Below are 18,061 nucleotides of genomic sequence, written 5' to 3'. Positions count from 1 at the left end.
TTAAATAATTCAATTATCTGATTAACACCACAACACCAAGCACCATTTTATTCAGTAGATAGTCTGTGTGCTAATGGCTATTTGCCTCATGTGTCACACTTTATGTGCCATATCATAAATGTCATGTTTACACCAGGGGTGAAAGTAAGTTGGTATGGTCTGGTACGGTGTCCCCACAAAATCAATAGCGAGGGTTTGCTGTACCGGTAAAATACAATATATCACAATAATTGAAATTGAAATGTTAAGAAAAACTGTAGGCTTTTACACCACTTTTATTTTATTATTACCGCTTGTCAGAGGCATGAACATTTTGCAAATGGACATGAAAACAGGTGGTAGGCCTATGCTCCAAAATGTCATGTAAAAACACTGAAATTATGCCACGGCATAGATGAGTGGCCGACACCAAGACGCACGCAGACAGCAGTGGACGCATATATTCTGGCCTAAATACAAACGCCAAATGTCATGACACTTTTTGGTGTTTTGTGTAACAGCTGTCTAATTCAATTCACCATTGTTTGGGGGCTGGAAGTATGTTGTGAGTGGATAAACGTGCTCGGGTAGCCTAGTAAAGGGGCCGATGTTTGACAAGCTGATTAAAACATCATGACTGGTTTTGTTGATGCCATAATAAAAGGTCATACATTTGAAACGTTTCATGTCAAATCTTTACCACTCGGCCCAGAGAAATGCTATTGAATTGATAGGGATTCTATATGCAATTCTATATTTAGGCCCATACATTTATTTTCGGTAAAGAGGTCCGTACCAGGAAGAAATGAATCATACTTTCCCCGCTGTTTTATACTCAGGACTTGGTCTGCAAACACTATTAAAAGGTATGCTGGAATGTGTTGCAAGTCCCACAGTATCAGTTGAAGTTTGTCTCCATCATCTTTTGACTGGAAGAGTCTTTCACAGAGGAGTGCTCTGGGCGGCCCTTACGTGAAAGGGCAAGAAACCACAGGAACAAGAAGACACCTGTAGTAGTAATCATTTTGGAGGGATTGAAAAGCAACAAATCACTCAGCGATCACTCAGGTTTAAAGCAGTCAATCATATATCTTTCCTTAGAGAGGTTGTGTGTGATAGGATACTGACCCTGGAAGCAGTTGAATATACTGAAGAGGTACAGTCCAGGGAGAGAAAGGGGGCCGTAGGTGCAGAATGCCAACCCCCATGGTACTCCTAGCACACAGCTGAGCCCCAGTACCGTGGCCCAGTCCTTCCACATCCTACCCATCCCTCTCTGCCCCCACAGCTTCACCACCACCACACCTAGAATGGCTGTGTTGAAGAGGAAAACCAGGCCCAGGTATCCACTCACTGTGATGTAGCTGACCACCACTCCAGGGCTGTCTGTTGCACTGCTTATCCAACATCTGCAGTTAGACAAGAGTCCATTTGAACCTTTGCTTGTTTTCATGGCTACATATACAGTATATTTAAATATTAGCTTCCTATGACAAAATACTGTGAATTGAACCTCACATGTCTGTCGATGAGCTGCTATTGGCCCCTGTCATGTAGAAGCTATGTATGCCGTAGACTCCTGAGAAACGACAGGCCGTCACAGTTGCAGTGGGTATGCCTGGAATCAAGGGCTGAATTTAGACTATACATTGTATGGTGTAGAATATCGCTCAACTGTCAAAGAAAGAAAAACAGACTTATGAGTGGAACTTGTGATCTCACCCCATCCAACCAGGCTCAGTTTGAGCAGGTATTTCCTGACATAGATGTTGAAGACGCGGACTAACAACATGTAGAGATGGAAGCCTTCAATGGCCAGCCAGGTGAAGGTGGACAGGAGAGCCCAGTGCAGTATCAACCCAAAGGCCAGACAGACATGTCCCTCAGCCCCATCAGCCTCATGCCACACCCACCACTCGCTCAAGAGGTAGGATAGGTGTAGAAACAGGAGCGCTCCTGTCAGCTGCACATGAATAGATATTGACTGTTCAGAATGCCCCTTCCTATGGGGACAGAAAACAAGAGGCTCAGGCCCACAGAGATGTTTACATAATGTATACCATTTATGCTATATTTCTGCATTTGTCTGTGTACAGATTAAAGGGCTGAAGTGAGGTCACTTGCTTACCTCTATTTTATTGCTCAATATTTTTGACACATACATTTGTGAATGTGTACTATTGTGTAGCTGCATTGTGAATGGTTTACCGACTCTGTTTATTTTCAATGAAGAGAGAATACTTACCTAAGACAAGTGTACATGACAAGGGTTACTGTGGTGAAAACCACAGAGAATGATGAACCAATGTAGGAGATGTAGCCGAGGTTGGCAGCATTCACAGGGTCTACCGACAACTTTGAGTTCTGTCAGTGAGAAAATAGGATAAGGAATCAAGAGTATCTTACCAGCTAGGACTTACCATACCAAAATATTTTTTTGTAATTATTAAAGTGATAGTTAAAACTTCTTATGTCTGGGGGCAGTATTGAGTAGCTTGGATGAATAAGGTGCCCAGAGGTGCCCAGAGTAAACTGCCTGATACTCAGACCCATTTGCTAATATATGCATTTTATTAGTGTATTTGGATAGAAAACACTCTGAAGTTTCTAGAACTGTTTGAATGATGTGTGTGAGTATAACAGAACTCATATGGCAGGCAAAAACCTGAGACAAAATCCAACCAGGAAGTGGGAAATCTGAGGTTGGTCATTTTTCAACTCATTCCCTATTGAAGATACAGTGGGATATTGGTCATGTTGCTCTTCCTAAGGCTTCCACTAGAGGTCGCTTGTCTTTGGAAACTTGTTTCAGGCTTCTACTGTAAATGAGGGGCTCATAAGGGCTCTTTGAGTCAGTGGTCTGACACAAGCTCGTGACACTCGTTCACGTGAGAGTTCTCTCACGTTCCATTGAATTTCTGAAGACAAAGGAATTCTCCGGTTGGAACATTATTGAAGACTTATGTTAAAAACTTCCTAAAGATTTATTCTATACATCGTTTCACATGTTTATACGGACTGTAACGGAACAGCTCCAAGTGAATGCGCTTCATGAGTTTGGATTTATTTACAAAATGCGCTAACAAAAGTAGCTATATGGACATAAATGATGGACATTATCGAACAAAACAAACATTTATTGTGGAATTGGGATTCCTGGGAGTGCATTATGATGAAGATCATCAAAGGTAAGTGAATATAATGTTATTTCTGACTTCTGACGACTGCACAATATGGCGGATATCTTTTTGGCTTGTTTGGTCTCTGAGCGCCGTACTCAGATTATTACATGGGTTGCTTTTTCCGTAAAGCTTTTTTGAAATCTGACACAGCGGTTGCAGGAGAAGGAGAAGTGTACCTAAAGTTCCATGCATAACACTTGTATTGTAATCAACATTTATTATGAGAATTTATGTAAATTGATGTGGCTCTCTGCAAAATCACCAGATGTTTTTGGAACTACTGAACATAACGCGCCAATGTATACTGAGATTTTTTGATATAAAAATGAACTTTATTGACCAAAACATACATGTATTGTGTAACATGAAGTCCTATGAGTGTCATCTGATGAAGATCATCAAAGGTTAGTGATTAATTCTATCTCTATTTCTGATTTTTGTGACTCCTTTCTTTGGCTGGAAAAATGGCTGTGTTTTTCTGTGACTTGGCTCTGACCAAACTTAATCGTTTGTGATGCTTTCAACATAAAGCCTATTTGAAATTTGGACACTGTGGTGGGATTAACAAGAAGTATAACTTTAAAATGGTGTGAAGTACTTCTATGTTTGAGGAATTTTAATTATGGGATTTCTGTTGTTTTGAATTTGGCGCCCTGCACTTTCACTGGCTGTTGTCATATCGATCCCGTTAGCGGGATCTCAGCCCTAAGAAGTTAACATTTCCAATGCAAGTTAATGGTACCTATTAGCATTGTTTGGACTTCATGTCCAAATTATCTTAAAGTATCTACAATTGATTGCGTAGCGCAATTAAGTTATTTGTAGATGATTTGGACATGAAGCGCAAAATATGCTAATATCTGTATCGTTGCCTTGCATTGGATTTGTGCCAAAACATTAGCATTTGGTAACAATGGCCAGGTAAACAAACCAAAGCATGGATTTCTGTCATACCTTGTCGATGGACTGCTTATAGAGTAAGGAAACCAATATGACATTTTGTCATTTGAGTGAACTATCCCTTTAAAGTGAGTGTTTTGAAGACTTCTATATCAGTCTTTGCATGTATTACACAGTTATGATTTGTATAGAGTTATTCAAATAACTAAAGCAATGACCTATACAACAACTGTAGCACGTATTTACCACGAGCACTGCAAAGAAGCTGAGATGGTTACAGCTGCACACAAACTCTCCGTGAATGAGGGTGGTAATACAACCCTCTGAGCTCCAGTCGCCTGCAGACAGAAAAGCCACAGAAGTCACACACACACATATAGTTCAACACCCACCCACACACCCACAAATGCCCACACACACACAGGAAAAGAACATGCCAGTCCACAGCAGTGGTTCCACCACTGAAAGATGAGTCAAGCCATAGCCCCTACCTTCACCATTCTTATTTTCTGAGTCCTTCCAGAAAACACAAGTCCCTCTCTCAGTCTGAAACAAAGGTAATGTAAAACACACACTGTTCATTGAAGTATAGACGAGACTAATATTTGTCTCAGAGATACAGTAGGTGCACAGTCACATTCCGCCAGTAAGTGTCGAACGTTCAAGTGGACTCCATTCACCCACCACATCTGTGTTTCTGAAGGCGATTCTGACAGGCTGGTCAAGGTCACTCACACTGTGGTCCCCCACCCTCACAGCCAGCACAGACTGCCCCAGGACTTCCCCTGATCTAGAGCCTCGAACCGGACTAAGCTGTTGGTAACATTGGAGGGAAGTGCAACAGAAAGCAGCAGCAGAAGAGCAAACGTCATTCAGAGAGGTCTTATGTGCCTTTCATAAAACCCTTCCTCAATAAATGACTTCATGATACTAAATAATATATTCATTGTTTTACTGTAGTGCTGAATTGTATACCGGATAGTGGTACTATTTTGTCCATTACCATTGGTTGGTTTCAGCTAAAACTAAGAATAGCCTACTGTTTGAGTCAGTTACCAACCTTGAATAGAGAGCTGTTGAGTACAGCCATTGTAATTTGCACATAGTCAATGCTATTAGAGTCGTTCCTCTTGCTTCTCTGGAGAACATCTGCAGGAATGTGCACTCTGTGTCCAGAATTTGTGCTCTCTTCTGCCTATGGTGGAATTAATGGACATTACAGTTTTAAGTGCAACATATCTATCGGAAATACCGAAAATTGCAATACGCAGCAATAAAAATAAATAAACAAGAGACTCGACTGTGTCTGAAGTCTTTGTTGCTGCACCCCGGTATATATGGCTGAAGCAGAAGGTTGTGAGATCAACAGCAATGAATTCATGATCTCACCTTATTGGATGAGTTGAAAGACCATCTGTAGAAGTTTGGGATGGGCATTCTGGTCATTAGAATGCATATTGTAATTCTATCCTCGTAACACCTACCGAAAACACACATCATCTTACATGATTTGAACCCTTTTTCTTATATTCAACTTAATCAATGTAATGAATGGATATTAAATGGTTATCAAATCCCATATAGCTCAGTTGGTAGCGCATGGTGCTTCCAACGTCAGGATTGTGGGTTTGTTTCCCTCGGGGGACAAGTATGTAAAAGTACAAATATGTATCCACTCACTACTATAAGGTGCTCTGGATGAAAGCGCTAAATGACTAAAACGTCAACTTAATGGACATTCCCATATGGACTAGCTAGATGTTTAACTGTGTAGTTAAAAGGATAAACAGGTACTGGCTTTTTTTGTGGCACATTAAAATCCCATTACAATAGGGGATAAGGACTTTTATTGGAGTACCTGGTCCACACCACTTCGGGGCGAAGACAATCTCGAAGAGCATCTTTACAGTTTGGAAGATTGTCTGGAAACGTTATTGACAAGGTTAATCCTTATGTCACTCTGGAAACGACAAAAATCCATACAAGGTACCAATGCTTCATCTCAAGACAAACAGATGAAAAACTACTGTCGGCACTAAAGCCAATGATGATGACAAAAACTCAGTGGGGACCACGTCAATCCGGGGGTGGCATACCCTGGTCCTCGAGAGCCACAGTGAGTGCATGCTTTTTTTCAGCCCTGTTGAGACACACCTGGTTGAACTAATCGTGTATATTTTTTTAACAGACCTTGATTAGGTATCTTATTTGAAAATGATAGTTCTCCAGGCCAGGATTGGCCACCCCAGATATACAATTAACTGGTCCACCCCTTGTCACTAATGTCCATGTTTGTTCAAATTTTTTTACATAACCTCGACCTATACTCATCCACACGTGCCATCCATTTAAACACTTGCTCGACACATAGAAACAAACAGGAGCTTACCATTGGTTCTCAGGGTTGCAGGGATGCATATAAATATTAGAATGAAATAACTGGTCTTCATCACTCTCTCTCTCTTTCAGTCTGTGATTGCTGATGGGTTAATGGTCTGTCTTTGTTAGTTAATCTTTGCTTGTGTGTTGTTGTTTCCTGGTTTCATATCATTACTATAATTAGAGAGGGGGTTGGACATATTTGTATGTGCAGGAAGTTAATTGAGTATACTGTAGGCTATGGCATTACAAAACTGGGTGAATAAAAGTAGGCTATTGTAAACACAGCATGTAATGAATACAACACTTATATTTATTAGACAATATACATTTTAAAAACATACTGTTCATAAGACGTCTCCACATACAATTTAAGAAAAATCATCAATAATCATTTCTCAGCATCTCTAAGACTCATTCTGACACTCACCAGAAAATTGCTAGAAAAGAGGATGTCTCTGTTTCACAATCATATGCAAATGGACAATCGTGTGTGCATTTGAGAACCTAGTGCTCCCAGTGAGACACTTTCTGCAGAAGTGATATTAGTTCAAATGTAGAAAACATTACCAGATTGCAACACACTTTCCATAGTTGAGTTAGAAAATCAAGTGATTGATTGTGAAACTAATAATGATGAGGCGGTGTGAAAAAGTTTATGCAGGAAACTAAATGGTATGCAGGAAACTAAATGGTATGCAGGAAACTAAATGGTATGCAGGAAACTAAATGGTATGCAGGAAACTAAATGGTATGCAGGAAACTAAATGGTATGCAGGAAACTAAATGGTATGCAGGAAACTAAATGGTATGCAGGAAACTAAATGGTATGCAGGAAACTAAATGGTATGCAGGAAACTAAATGGTATGCAGGAAACTAAATGGTATGCAGGAAACTAAATGGTATGCAGGAAACTAAATGGTATGCAGGAAACTAAATGGTATGCAGGAAACTAAATGGTATGCAGGAAACTAAATGGTATGCAGAAAACTAAATGGTATGCAGGAAACTAAATGGTATGCAGGAAACTAAATGGTATGCAGGAAACTAAATGGTATGCAGGAAACTAAATGGTATGCAGGAAACTAAATGGTATGCAGGAAACTAAATGGTATGCAGGAAACTAAATGGTATGCAGGAAACTAAATGGTATGCAGGAAACTAAATGGTATGCAGGAAACTAAATGGTATGCAGGAAACTAAATGGTATGCAGGAAACTAAATGGTATGCAGGAAACTAAATGGTATGCAGGAAACTAAATGGTATGCAGGAAACTAAATCCTTTGGTTTGCCACTGACTAATTATGCACCAGTCAGTTCTGCAACTTGAAGTCGGATATTTAATGAAGGTTGATAATCATAAACAACGTACACGTCAAGTAAAATTATTCCCTCAAAGCACTTTCCCAATAAATACATTGGAATGATACAGAAGACAATGCATGTCACGTTGGTATACATGGATTCGGGAGACAGGTGCAGGAATGCGTAATAGTTTTTTATATTCAGCCTCAAATTACGGCGTGCCGTGTAGAGGCACGGGGACAAAGACCAAACAAACACGTAACAAAGATACAGGATTGAAACCCAAACAAAAGAGCGAGGAGTACCTTGAATAAATAACAAACGCACACGATGGTTAATACACGGGACGAGACCCGTAGTCATCTGCTCCATCCACAAGGCTACAAAAGCCCAAAACACACAGCACAGGAACTCACACGCACACAACCGGTGTAGAAACAATAACTCAATTTGAAAGAGAAAGAAAGAGACAATGCATATGCCATTAGACACAAAAGCCAAAACTCCCCTTGCCATCTAAGAAGATATGGGTGATCTCCATTGTGGACAGACATTGTTTACTGGTAAGGGGTTGTTCCCAGGGAACATCTCCTCCTTGGGTTTGGCTGTAGAGGTGTTCAGAGCTGCTGATGTGCTCTTGGTATTCGCCGCCCGTTCCCTGTCTTTCCTGGCGGTGCCACAGATCCATAGGAATATAAAGAATCCTTCGAGAGAGAAACACAGACAGATCATCACTCAGACTCCACCCACATAGGTGCTCAATAATAGGGTCTTTCAAGATCATAGGGCCACATTTTCTCTACCTGACACTCCTCTCAATTTGTACATAATCTTATTTGATCTCCACTCTCTTCCCTTCCACCCCTCAACATCAGCTTTACTATCTCTTTCTGTCCCTGTCTTTCGTGAAGTTCCCTGGGTCACCTTGGAGGGAGTTGAAAATGCTGAACAGGTAGAGGATGGGAAGGTTGACATAGCCGTAGCTGAGGAAGGCCAGGCCCCAGGTGATGCCCAGCAGGCAGGTCAGACCCAGGACGGTGCCGATGTCCTTCCAGGCCAGGCTTGCCTTCCCAGGCTTGCCCTTACTGCCATAGCGCTGCAGCTGGCAGATCCGGGTGGTCACCGTTAACAGAATGCCAGAGTTAAGGACAAAGATGATGGTGAAGTAGGCCAGGTTCATACTGTAGAAGAAGGGGATGTCCGTGATCCAGCAGCTGGGGTGGGGAGAGAGCCCTGGTTAAAATGCAGTGACGCAGTGATTAAACTGTGATTCTACTGGGCAAACTGCATCTGGCCTTTACCAATACACATAATCATATTCACCTTGTCATATTCACCTTGTCCTCAACATTCTCCACATAGAACGTTCATTTGGAACATCAATATGCTGTACATTGGGCCACCCCTGAAATTGTACTGATAAAAAGTGAACGTTCAAAAAGAGAAAGATAACATTTACTCACATTGTATTTGTCTGGTTAGTGTCTGCCATAGTCATTTCTGTAGGTCCATATAACGGTTTGATATCCTTGACCGCCAATGAAACTCCCACAACGATACCAGGGAGTCCTGAACAGTGCACACACAGGATGAGTGTATTCACATGTCCGACCACGGTTCCGTGTCCGCAAACTCTTGTTCCACTGTGTCTCTCACCTGAATGAGCATGTTTAGAACTGATTCACTTACCCCAGCCAATGGCAGACAGCTTGGCCATATAGTGTCGGTAGTAGGTGTTGAACACCTTGACCAGGAGGAGATACAGGTGGACAGCTTCAATGGCCATCCAGGTGAAACAGCTGAGGAGGCTGTAGTGAATGGCCGCCGCAATGAAGACACACACGCCCCTGATGCCCAGACTGGCCCCCCACTCGTTGAGCAGGAAAGAGGTGTTGAGCAGGAACAAAGCCCCGCTCAGTGACACGTGGATGCTGTTGGCGTTGTCCGCCCTGGAGTTCCTAAAGCAAGGGCACAACCGTATCAGACAACTGATAAAACAGTGTGGATAGATGACTAGTACGGGTGCAGTCATCTATACAGGCGCAGGGACTACACGGGCCATGCGGAAATAGACACGGGATGAAACATTACAGCGGAAGAGATCCAATTCAAAATGGAGAACGAAGGGAAAAGTGGGCAGGCGGCATTTTGGTGAGGTGGGGGATCACATACGTGGTGATGACGTAGGTGAGGAAGGATATGGCGGTGAAGAAGGCCGACAAGCCACAGCCAATGTAGCTGATGTAAGACAAGACCTGCCAGTGCACACCGTCAATAGATAGGTCGGCGATCTGGAAGGGACAAGAATGGATACGGCGTGACGACTATCACCAGGTGACATTTATGATAGGATGATGTAGATGAATTGGTGGATATAAATGGCTCACCAGCAGCACGGCAAACGGCGTAGCGTGGTTACAGAGGCACTCCACCACGCTGCCGTTGATCTTAGTAACGCATCCATCCATCTTCCAAAAGACAGTGTCTGGGAGGCTTATGTTCCCTGTTTGGAAGAGAGTACCCTTTTTTAGTCATTCACAAATGCAGTCAGTACGTGTACAGCTTCTATTGCCATATGAGGCAACAACAGAATGTTATGCAAAGGACTGTGGTATGCAGTGGACTGTAGTTTTATGTAAACACAGTTACTGTAGGCCTACATACTGTAACAGAAATCAACCCACCATATTCATTGAAATATTGACACGACAGGCTGTAATTCACCTGTAGAGAAAAAAAAAATCACTGATTCGGTAATGCATTAATAGGATAAACTGTGAACTACAGTGAGCTACAAAATTATTGGGACAGTAACACATTTTTTGTTGTTTTGGCTCTGTACTCCAGTATTTTGGATGTGATGTCTATGAGGTTCAAATGCAGACTGTCCGCTTTCATTTGAGGGTTTTTTCATCCATATCGGGTGAACCGTTTAGAACAATAATTAATGACGAGTGAGAAACTTACAGATGCACAAATATCATACCCCCAAGACATGTTAAACTCTCACTATTACAATAACAGGGGAGGTTCGCATTTTTGTTGGGGGGGGGATGATACTTGTTCGTCTGCAACTTTCTCACTCAACATTATTCACGATTCATTCAGGACTATCCGTAATCACGGTAGCATCTACATTAATGTGTTAAAGTATTAACAGACATATTATATTGTTATTTACAATAAAAGTGACTCCAGAATGAAACAACACATGATTTACCATTCATTTCTACTGGGCACAAAATGATCTGAAACACAACCAAAACAAACAGCAAATGCATCCAACAGGTTTGTAGATTCACAAGCTTAATAATAATGTAATAATTGTGTGCTGGGAATATGGGACCAAATACTAAACTTTTGATTACTTCAATACACATATAAATGAATGAGTCCCAATACATTTGGTCCCCTAAAATGGAGAGACTACAGTGCCTTGCGAAAGTATTCGGCCCCCTTGAACTTTGCGACCTTTTGCCACATTTCAGGCTTCAAACATAAAGAAATAAAACTGTATTTTTTTGTGAAGAATCAACAACAAGTGGGACACAATCATGAAGTGGAACGACATTTATTGGATATTTCAAACTTTTTTAACAAATCAAAAACTGAAAAATTGGGCGTGCAAAATTATTCAGCCCCCTTAAGTTAATACTTTGAAGCGCCACCTTTTGCTGCGATTACAGCTGTAAGTCGCTTGGGGTATGTCTCTATCAGTTTTGCACATCGGGAGACTGACATTTCTTCCCATTCCTCCTTGCAAAACAGCTCGAGCTCAGTGAGGTTGGATGGAGAGCATTTGTGAACAGCAGTTTTCAGTTCTTTCCACAGATTCTCGATTGGATTCAGGTCTAGACTTTGACTTGGCCATTCTAACACCTGGATATGTTTATTTTTGAACCATTCCATTGTAGATTTTGCTTCATGTTTTGGATCATTGTCTTGTTGGAAGACAAATCTCCGTCCCAGTCTCAGGTCTTTTACAGACTCCATCAGGTTTTCTTCCAGAATGGTCCTGTATTTGGCTCCATCCATCTTCCCATCAATTTTAACCATCTTCCCTGTCCCTGCTGAAGAAAAGCAGGCCCAAACCATGATGCTGCCACCACCATGTTTGACAGTGGGGATGGTGTGTTCAGGGTGATGAGCTGTGTTGCTTTTACGCCAAACATAACGTTTTGCATTGTTGCCAAAAAGTTCAATTTTGGTTTCATCTGACCAGAGCACCTTCTTCCACATGTTTGGTGTGTCTCCCAGGTGGCTTGTGACAAACTTTAAATGACACTTTTTATGGATATCTTTAAGAAATGGCTTTCTTCTTGCCACTCTTCCATAAAGGCCAGATTTGTGCAATATACGACTGATTGTTGTCCCACCTCAGCTGTAGATCTCTGTAGTTCATCCAGAGTGATCATGGGCCTCTTGGCTGCATCTCTGATCGGTCTTCTCCTTGTATGAGCTGAAAGTTTAGAGGGACGGCCAGGTCTTGGTAGATTTGCAGTGGTCTGATAGTCCTTCCATTTCAATATTATCGCTTGCACTGTGCTCCTTGGGATGTTTAAAGCTTGGGAAATCTTTTTGTATCCAAATCCGGCTTTAAACTTCTTCACAACAGTATCTCGGACCTGCCTGGTGTGTTCCTTGTTCTTCATGATGCTCTCTGCGCTTTTAACGGACCTCTGAGACTATCACAGTACTGGTGCATTTATACGGAGACTTGATTACACACAGGTGGATTGTATTTATCATCATTAGTCATTTAGGTCAACATTGGATCATTCAGTGATCCTCACTGAACGTCTGGAGAGAGTTTGCTGCACTGAAAGTAAAGGGGCTGAATTATTTTGCACGCCCAATTTTTCAGTTTTTGATTTGTTAAAAAGGTTTGAAATATCCAATAAATGGTGTTCCACTTCATGATTGTGTCCCACTTGTTGTTGATTCTTCACAAAAAAATACAGTTTTATATCTTTATGTTTGAAGCCTGAAATGTGGCAAAAGGTTGCAAAGTTCAAGGGGGCCGAATACTTTCGCAAGGCACTGTATATACAAAAAGGGCTGTAATTTCGAAACAGTTCACCCGATATGGATGAAAATACCTGAAAATGTGGGCTTGACTGTCTGCACTTTAACCTCATAGTCCTGGAGTACAGAGCCAAAACAACCAAGAATCTGTCACTATCTCAAAACATTTGTATGTCGCAATTACAGAAACATCCTAAGTCTTATGACGACAATTTACTGGTATTATAGGGTCAAGCAATTTGAACTTCATCTTGAGTGGAGTGATCAAGTTCTCAAGTTGTCTGCCGCCATCCACCTCGATCCGTATGGCCATGGTTCTCACGAGTTCCTCTTTAACCTGGATAGAAGAGGGTGATAATGACATGGAGGATTATGAGGGTCTGCGATTTCATGAAAGCCCAGTCCATCAAACCACAAAATGTTTGATTTATTTGAATTTACTGAATTGGAAGAATGATTGAATCAATTTATAGAATAGATGCTCAATATGAGAAGTCCTACCAAGAACTGATTGGGTGATTTATAGGTGACCACGCCCACTCTCCTATTTTCCTCCGGGATGTTCTGGAGTGCATCAATAGGGATCCATGTTTCCGGAATGTAAGAGTTGTTCTCAGGGAGGAGCTGAATCATTTCAGCGAGAAAGGAAAATACCTAGCTGACACACTATACTCATTATCATTAGAGGGTCCCCTTCTGCAGTCAGAGTATTACAATATGTAAATCAAATATACACAGACCACATATTTACTCAGGACATACACTACCGTTCAAAAGTTTGGTGTCACTTAGAAATGTCCTTGTTTTTGAAAGAAAAGTACATTTAATTTTTTATTTTTTTTATTTTTTAAATCAGAACAACAGTTTTCAGCTATGCTCACATAATTCCAAAAGGGTTTGCTAATGATCAATTAGTCTTTTAAAATGATAAACTTGGTTTAGCTAACACAACGTGTCATTGGAACACAGGAGTGTTGGTTGCTGATAATGAGCCTCTGTACGCCTATGTTGATATTCCATAAAAAATCAGCCGTTTCCAGCTACAATAGTCATTTACAACATTAACAATGTCTACACTTTATTTCTGATCAATTTGATGTCATTTCAATGGACAACAAAATGTGCTTTTCTTTCAAAAACAAGGACAATTCAATGTGACCCCAAACTTTTGAAAGGTAGTGTATGCATTTGGAACTGACACATGTTCTATAGGATGGGTGCCTCTCTGACCTCAATCGGAGACAAGATGCCTAAACACAAACTCAGATAACAGCAGCCCTACCTCTGGGGCTTTTATGTTCACCATCTTGTCATCCGCACTGGTTAGGTTGGTTAGGTTAAACACAGTCAGAGCCAGATCCCTGAGGTCGTAGTACACAGGCTCTCCGGTGATTGAGATGTTCATCATGTTGTGTATCAGGCCCCGTTCAATGCTGCAAATACAGCACAGAGACAGGGCAGCTCATCAAAGTTTACGTCTCTTTCAGAAGTCAATGGAAACAGGTTGGCTGGTCACTTACCCAATAAACATCATCCTCATGGTCCAATCATTTTTGAACAGGTCTGCACACATATTTCGCATGTTCAGGACCCTTTTAAGATCCTTTGGACCCTCACTGGGATGGTCTTGTATCTCTCTCATCAGGGCAGTGATTGCTGTCCCAGTACACTTGGTGACCTCACACATGGAGGAAGCTGAGGGACAAAAAAAAGAGCGTTACGGTTCAGTAAGGGTTATTACTGTCGTTTTGTTATGAATATATAACACCTCTGACATCACAGAGGAATCACAGCTACAGTTTCACGTTTCATTCAGAAATTTCGAGATTACGAATAGACGAAAAAAAAAAAAAAAAGGTAGGTTCACATATGTTGAAGATCAACTTGCTGGTTGAGTTCTCGACGACAGAAATCTGCACCGTCTGACACTCAGTGAGGTTAATAGAGGTCAAGTTCATTGAGGTGCACTCAACATAGCTTTCAATGAACCAAAAGCATTTCAGATCCTCCTCGGCTTTATCGTTGATGGTGATAGTCTTGTTCGGCAGGTTTATTGTCATTGAAATCTCCCCGGTTGTGGTGTTTAAATAAAAGGTATCATCTATGGAAATGAAATAGCAATAGATAAACATCTCGACCGTGCATAAAGTTATTATTATTTGGTTGATACCCCACAATTCAATTTATGAGTTACAACAACCATGAATGGGGTTATATACAGCTTTTTGCCTAATTATTACAACAGCATAAAATAATTGTACCAATATCAACCCAAATCAAGTGTACTTAAGCCCTCCATATCAATTGGGGAGGACGGCATCGTGGTAGTGGCTGGAGCGGAATGAGTGGAATGGGAGCAAATACATCAACCACATGGTTCCCATGTGTTTGATGCCATTCCATTTGCTCTGTTCCACCCATTATTATGAGCCGTCCTCCCCACAGCAGCCTCCACTGATTTGGTCCCACAGTGCATTCAAACGAAACACAGTTTGAGCTCATTAGTCAAATCAAATTGTATTTGTCACATGCGCCCGAACACAACAGGTGTAAGACCTTACAGTGAAATGCTTACTTACAAGCCCAAACCAAAAATGCAGTTAAAAAAAATAAAAAATAGCTACAAAAAAATAAGAATAAGAAATAAAAGTAACAAATAAGTAAAGGGCAGCAGTAAAATAACAATAGCGAGGCTACAGTGCCTTGCGAAAGTATTCGGCCCCCTTGGACTTTGCGACCTTTTGCCACATTTCAGGCTTCAAACATAAAGATATAAAACTGTATTTTTTTGTGAAGAATCAACAACAAGTGGGACACAATCATGAAGTGGAACGACATTTATTGGATATTTCAAACTTTGTTAACAAATCAAAAACTGAAAAATTGGGCGTGCAAAATTATTCAGCCCCCTTAAGTTAAGTGCCACCTTTGCTGCGATTACAGCTGTAAGTCGCATGGGGTATGTCTATCAGTTTTGCACATCGAGAGACTGACATTTTTTCCCATTCCTCCTTGCAAAACAGCTCGAGCTCAGTGAGGTTGGATGGAGAGCATTTGTGAACAGCAGTTTTCAGTTCTTTCCACAGATTCTCGATTGGATTCAGGTCTGGACTTTGACTTGGCCATTCTAACACCTGGATATGTTTATTTTTGAACCATCCCATTGTAGATTTTGCTTTATGTTTTGGATCATTGTCTTGCTGGAAGACAAATCTCCGTCCCAGTCTCAGGTCTTTTGCAGACTCCATCAGGTTCTTCCAGAATGGTCCTGTATTTGGCTCCATCCATTTCCCCATCAATTTTAACCATCTTCCCTGTCCCTGCTGAAGAAAAGCAGGCCCAAACCATGATGCTGCCACCACCATGTTTGACAGTGGAGATGGGTGTGTTCAGGGTGATGAGCTGAATTTTGGTTTCATCTGACCAGAGCACCTTCTTCCACATGTTTGGTGTGTCTCCCAGGTGGCTTGTGGCAAACTTTAAACAACACTTTTTATGGATATCTTTAAGAAATGGCTTTCTTCTTGCCACTCTTCCATAAAGGCCAGATTTGTGCAATATAAGACTGATTGTTGTCCCATGGACAGAGTCTCCCACCTCAGCTGTAGATCTCTGCAGTTCATCCAGAGTGATCATGGGCCTCTTGGCTGCATCTCTGATCAGTCTTCTCCTTGTATGAGCTGAAAGTTTAGAGGGACGGCCAGGTCTTGGTAGATTTGCAGTGGTCTGATACTCCTTCCATTTCAATATTATCGCTTGCACAGTGCTCCTTGGGATGTTTAAAGCTTGGGAAATATTTTTGTATCCAAATCCGGCTTTAAACTTCTTCACAACAGTATCTCGGACCTGCCTGGTGTGTTCCTTGTTCTTCATGATGCTTTCTGCGCTTTTAACGGACCTCTGAGACTATCACAGTGCAGGTGCATTTATACGGAGACTTGATTACACACAGGTGGATTGTATTTATCATCATTAGTCATTTAGGTCAACATTGGATCATTCAGAGATCCTCACTGAACTTCTGGAGAGAGTTTGCTGCACTGAAAGTAAAGGGGCTGAAAAATTTTGCACGCCCAATTTTTCAGTTTTTGATTTGTTAAACAAGTTTGAAATATCCAATAAATGTCGTTCCACTTCATGATTGTGTCCCACTTGTTGTTGATTCTTCACAAAAAAATACAGTTTTATATCTTTATGTTTAAAGCCTGAAATGTGGCATAAGGACGCAAAGTTCAAGGGGGGCGAATACTTTCGCAAGGCACTGTATATACAGGGGGTACCGGTACAGAGTCCGTGTGCGTGGGGCACCGGTTAGTTGAGATGTGCTCGTACCTGAATTTGAGCAATTCATAGCCAGTGTTCCAGATATCAGTAGAAGTAGACGCATAGGAAACATTGTGGCTGTTTTAAGGGTAGAACAGTAGAAAACATGAATGACCAAAAACATACATTACAAAGTAATCCTTGTTTTCAACATACTGCCATAGCCCTTGCCACTCATTCAACATCACACTCAGTAAAGTACACAATACAGCCAGAGAATTACATTTCAGCTGGACACCAAGGCTAACACTACTTAATACCACAAGGTATACCTAACACATTCTCCTTGTTTTCAACAAAACTTCAGCACTAACAAAACCTAGCCATGCGTTCTGATAATCAACACGGTGATCTCTGCTTATTCCCAGACATATCATTCTGCCATCACTCAGGTAAGACAATGACACAACATTATCAACACAATAGCTGAACTTGACAATGACAAAATAGGATGGAATCATATTCCTTCACACACAAACACGTACACTTACTTACACGCTAGGAGTTGATTTTCACTCACATTTGATGTCCTTGTGGGGTGAGCAAATGGTCTGTGAAACCACGGTGTGCTTTGTAGAGATAATCACATCATTGGACAGAGTAAACTCCCATCCCATTTGTATTTCCAACTGTGTCTTGAACAAACGTCTATTCTAATGTTTGGAGCTGTTTTATCTCATGACTGTTCATAGTCAAATTTTATAACTGCAACATTTGAATATCTTTATGTAACCTTTGGAGGAAAATGGCGGCATTGCATTTGTTTTATGCAAATCTAGTCTGGACTTCAGCTTGCTGGAGCTGAGTATCAATGAATAGGCTACAGTTTTGCTTAGATCAAACGTATTTATCTTCTGTTGCAGGTTAATCAACTAGTGAGGGATAGGATCTCAGCACATTACATCAGATCCTGTTGGCTCACATGATTTAGAGTTGGACGAACCACATACGAAAGGAATTCTGAAA

At 41.2% G+C, this 18,061-nt stretch overlaps 2 protein-coding genes across 3 annotated transcripts; both read right to left on the bottom strand.

Moving 5' to 3' along the window:
• Positions 1-242: 242 nt before the first annotated feature.
• On the bottom strand, positions 243-6,585 carry LOC118393721 (adhesion G-protein coupled receptor G1-like). Of its 2 annotated transcripts, none has more exons than XM_035786745.1 (12): positions 6,451-6,585; positions 5,920-5,983; positions 5,451-5,541; positions 5,122-5,256; positions 4,746-4,874; positions 4,553-4,607; positions 4,308-4,399; positions 2,225-2,343; positions 1,702-1,982; positions 1,498-1,597; positions 1,108-1,388; positions 243-987 (listed from the first exon to the last, which is right to left on the bottom strand). In XM_035786745.1, exons 1-12 carry the CDS (start codon positions 6,509-6,511, stop codon positions 878-880), a joined length of 1,518 nt encoding a protein of 505 aa, XP_035642638.1. In that variant the 5' UTR covers positions 6,512-6,585; the 3' UTR covers positions 243-877. The 2 variants fall into 2 exon arrangements, with proteins under 2 accessions (XP_035642638.1, XP_035642639.1); XM_035786746.1 differs by having other exon boundaries at positions 5,920-6,021; positions 6,451-6,581.
• A 147-nt stretch (positions 6,586-6,732) lies between these two features.
• On the bottom strand, positions 6,733-17,747 carry LOC127905959 (adhesion G-protein coupled receptor G2-like). The gene is made up of 14 exons (XM_052462038.1): positions 17,616-17,747; positions 17,105-17,173; positions 14,640-14,873; positions 14,293-14,467; positions 14,055-14,205; positions 13,274-13,396; positions 12,990-13,109; positions 10,432-10,471; positions 10,135-10,250; positions 9,920-10,038; positions 9,437-9,705; positions 9,211-9,316; positions 8,672-8,961; positions 6,733-8,451 (listed from the first exon to the last, which is right to left on the bottom strand). Exons 1-14 carry the CDS (start codon positions 17,710-17,712, stop codon positions 8,264-8,266), a joined length of 2,097 nt encoding a protein of 698 aa, XP_052317998.1. The 5' UTR covers positions 17,713-17,747; the 3' UTR covers positions 6,733-8,263.
• Positions 17,748-18,061: the final 314 nt, after the last annotated feature.

This window comes from Oncorhynchus keta, chromosome 14 (genome assembly GCF_023373465.1).
Source record: "Oncorhynchus keta strain PuntledgeMale-10-30-2019 chromosome 14, Oket_V2, whole genome shotgun sequence".
NCBI lineage: Eukaryota > Metazoa > Chordata > Actinopteri > Salmoniformes > Salmonidae > Oncorhynchus > Oncorhynchus keta.
Note: the sequence above shows the minus strand (reverse complement) of the source record. Positions and strands in the feature narration are given on the sequence as shown.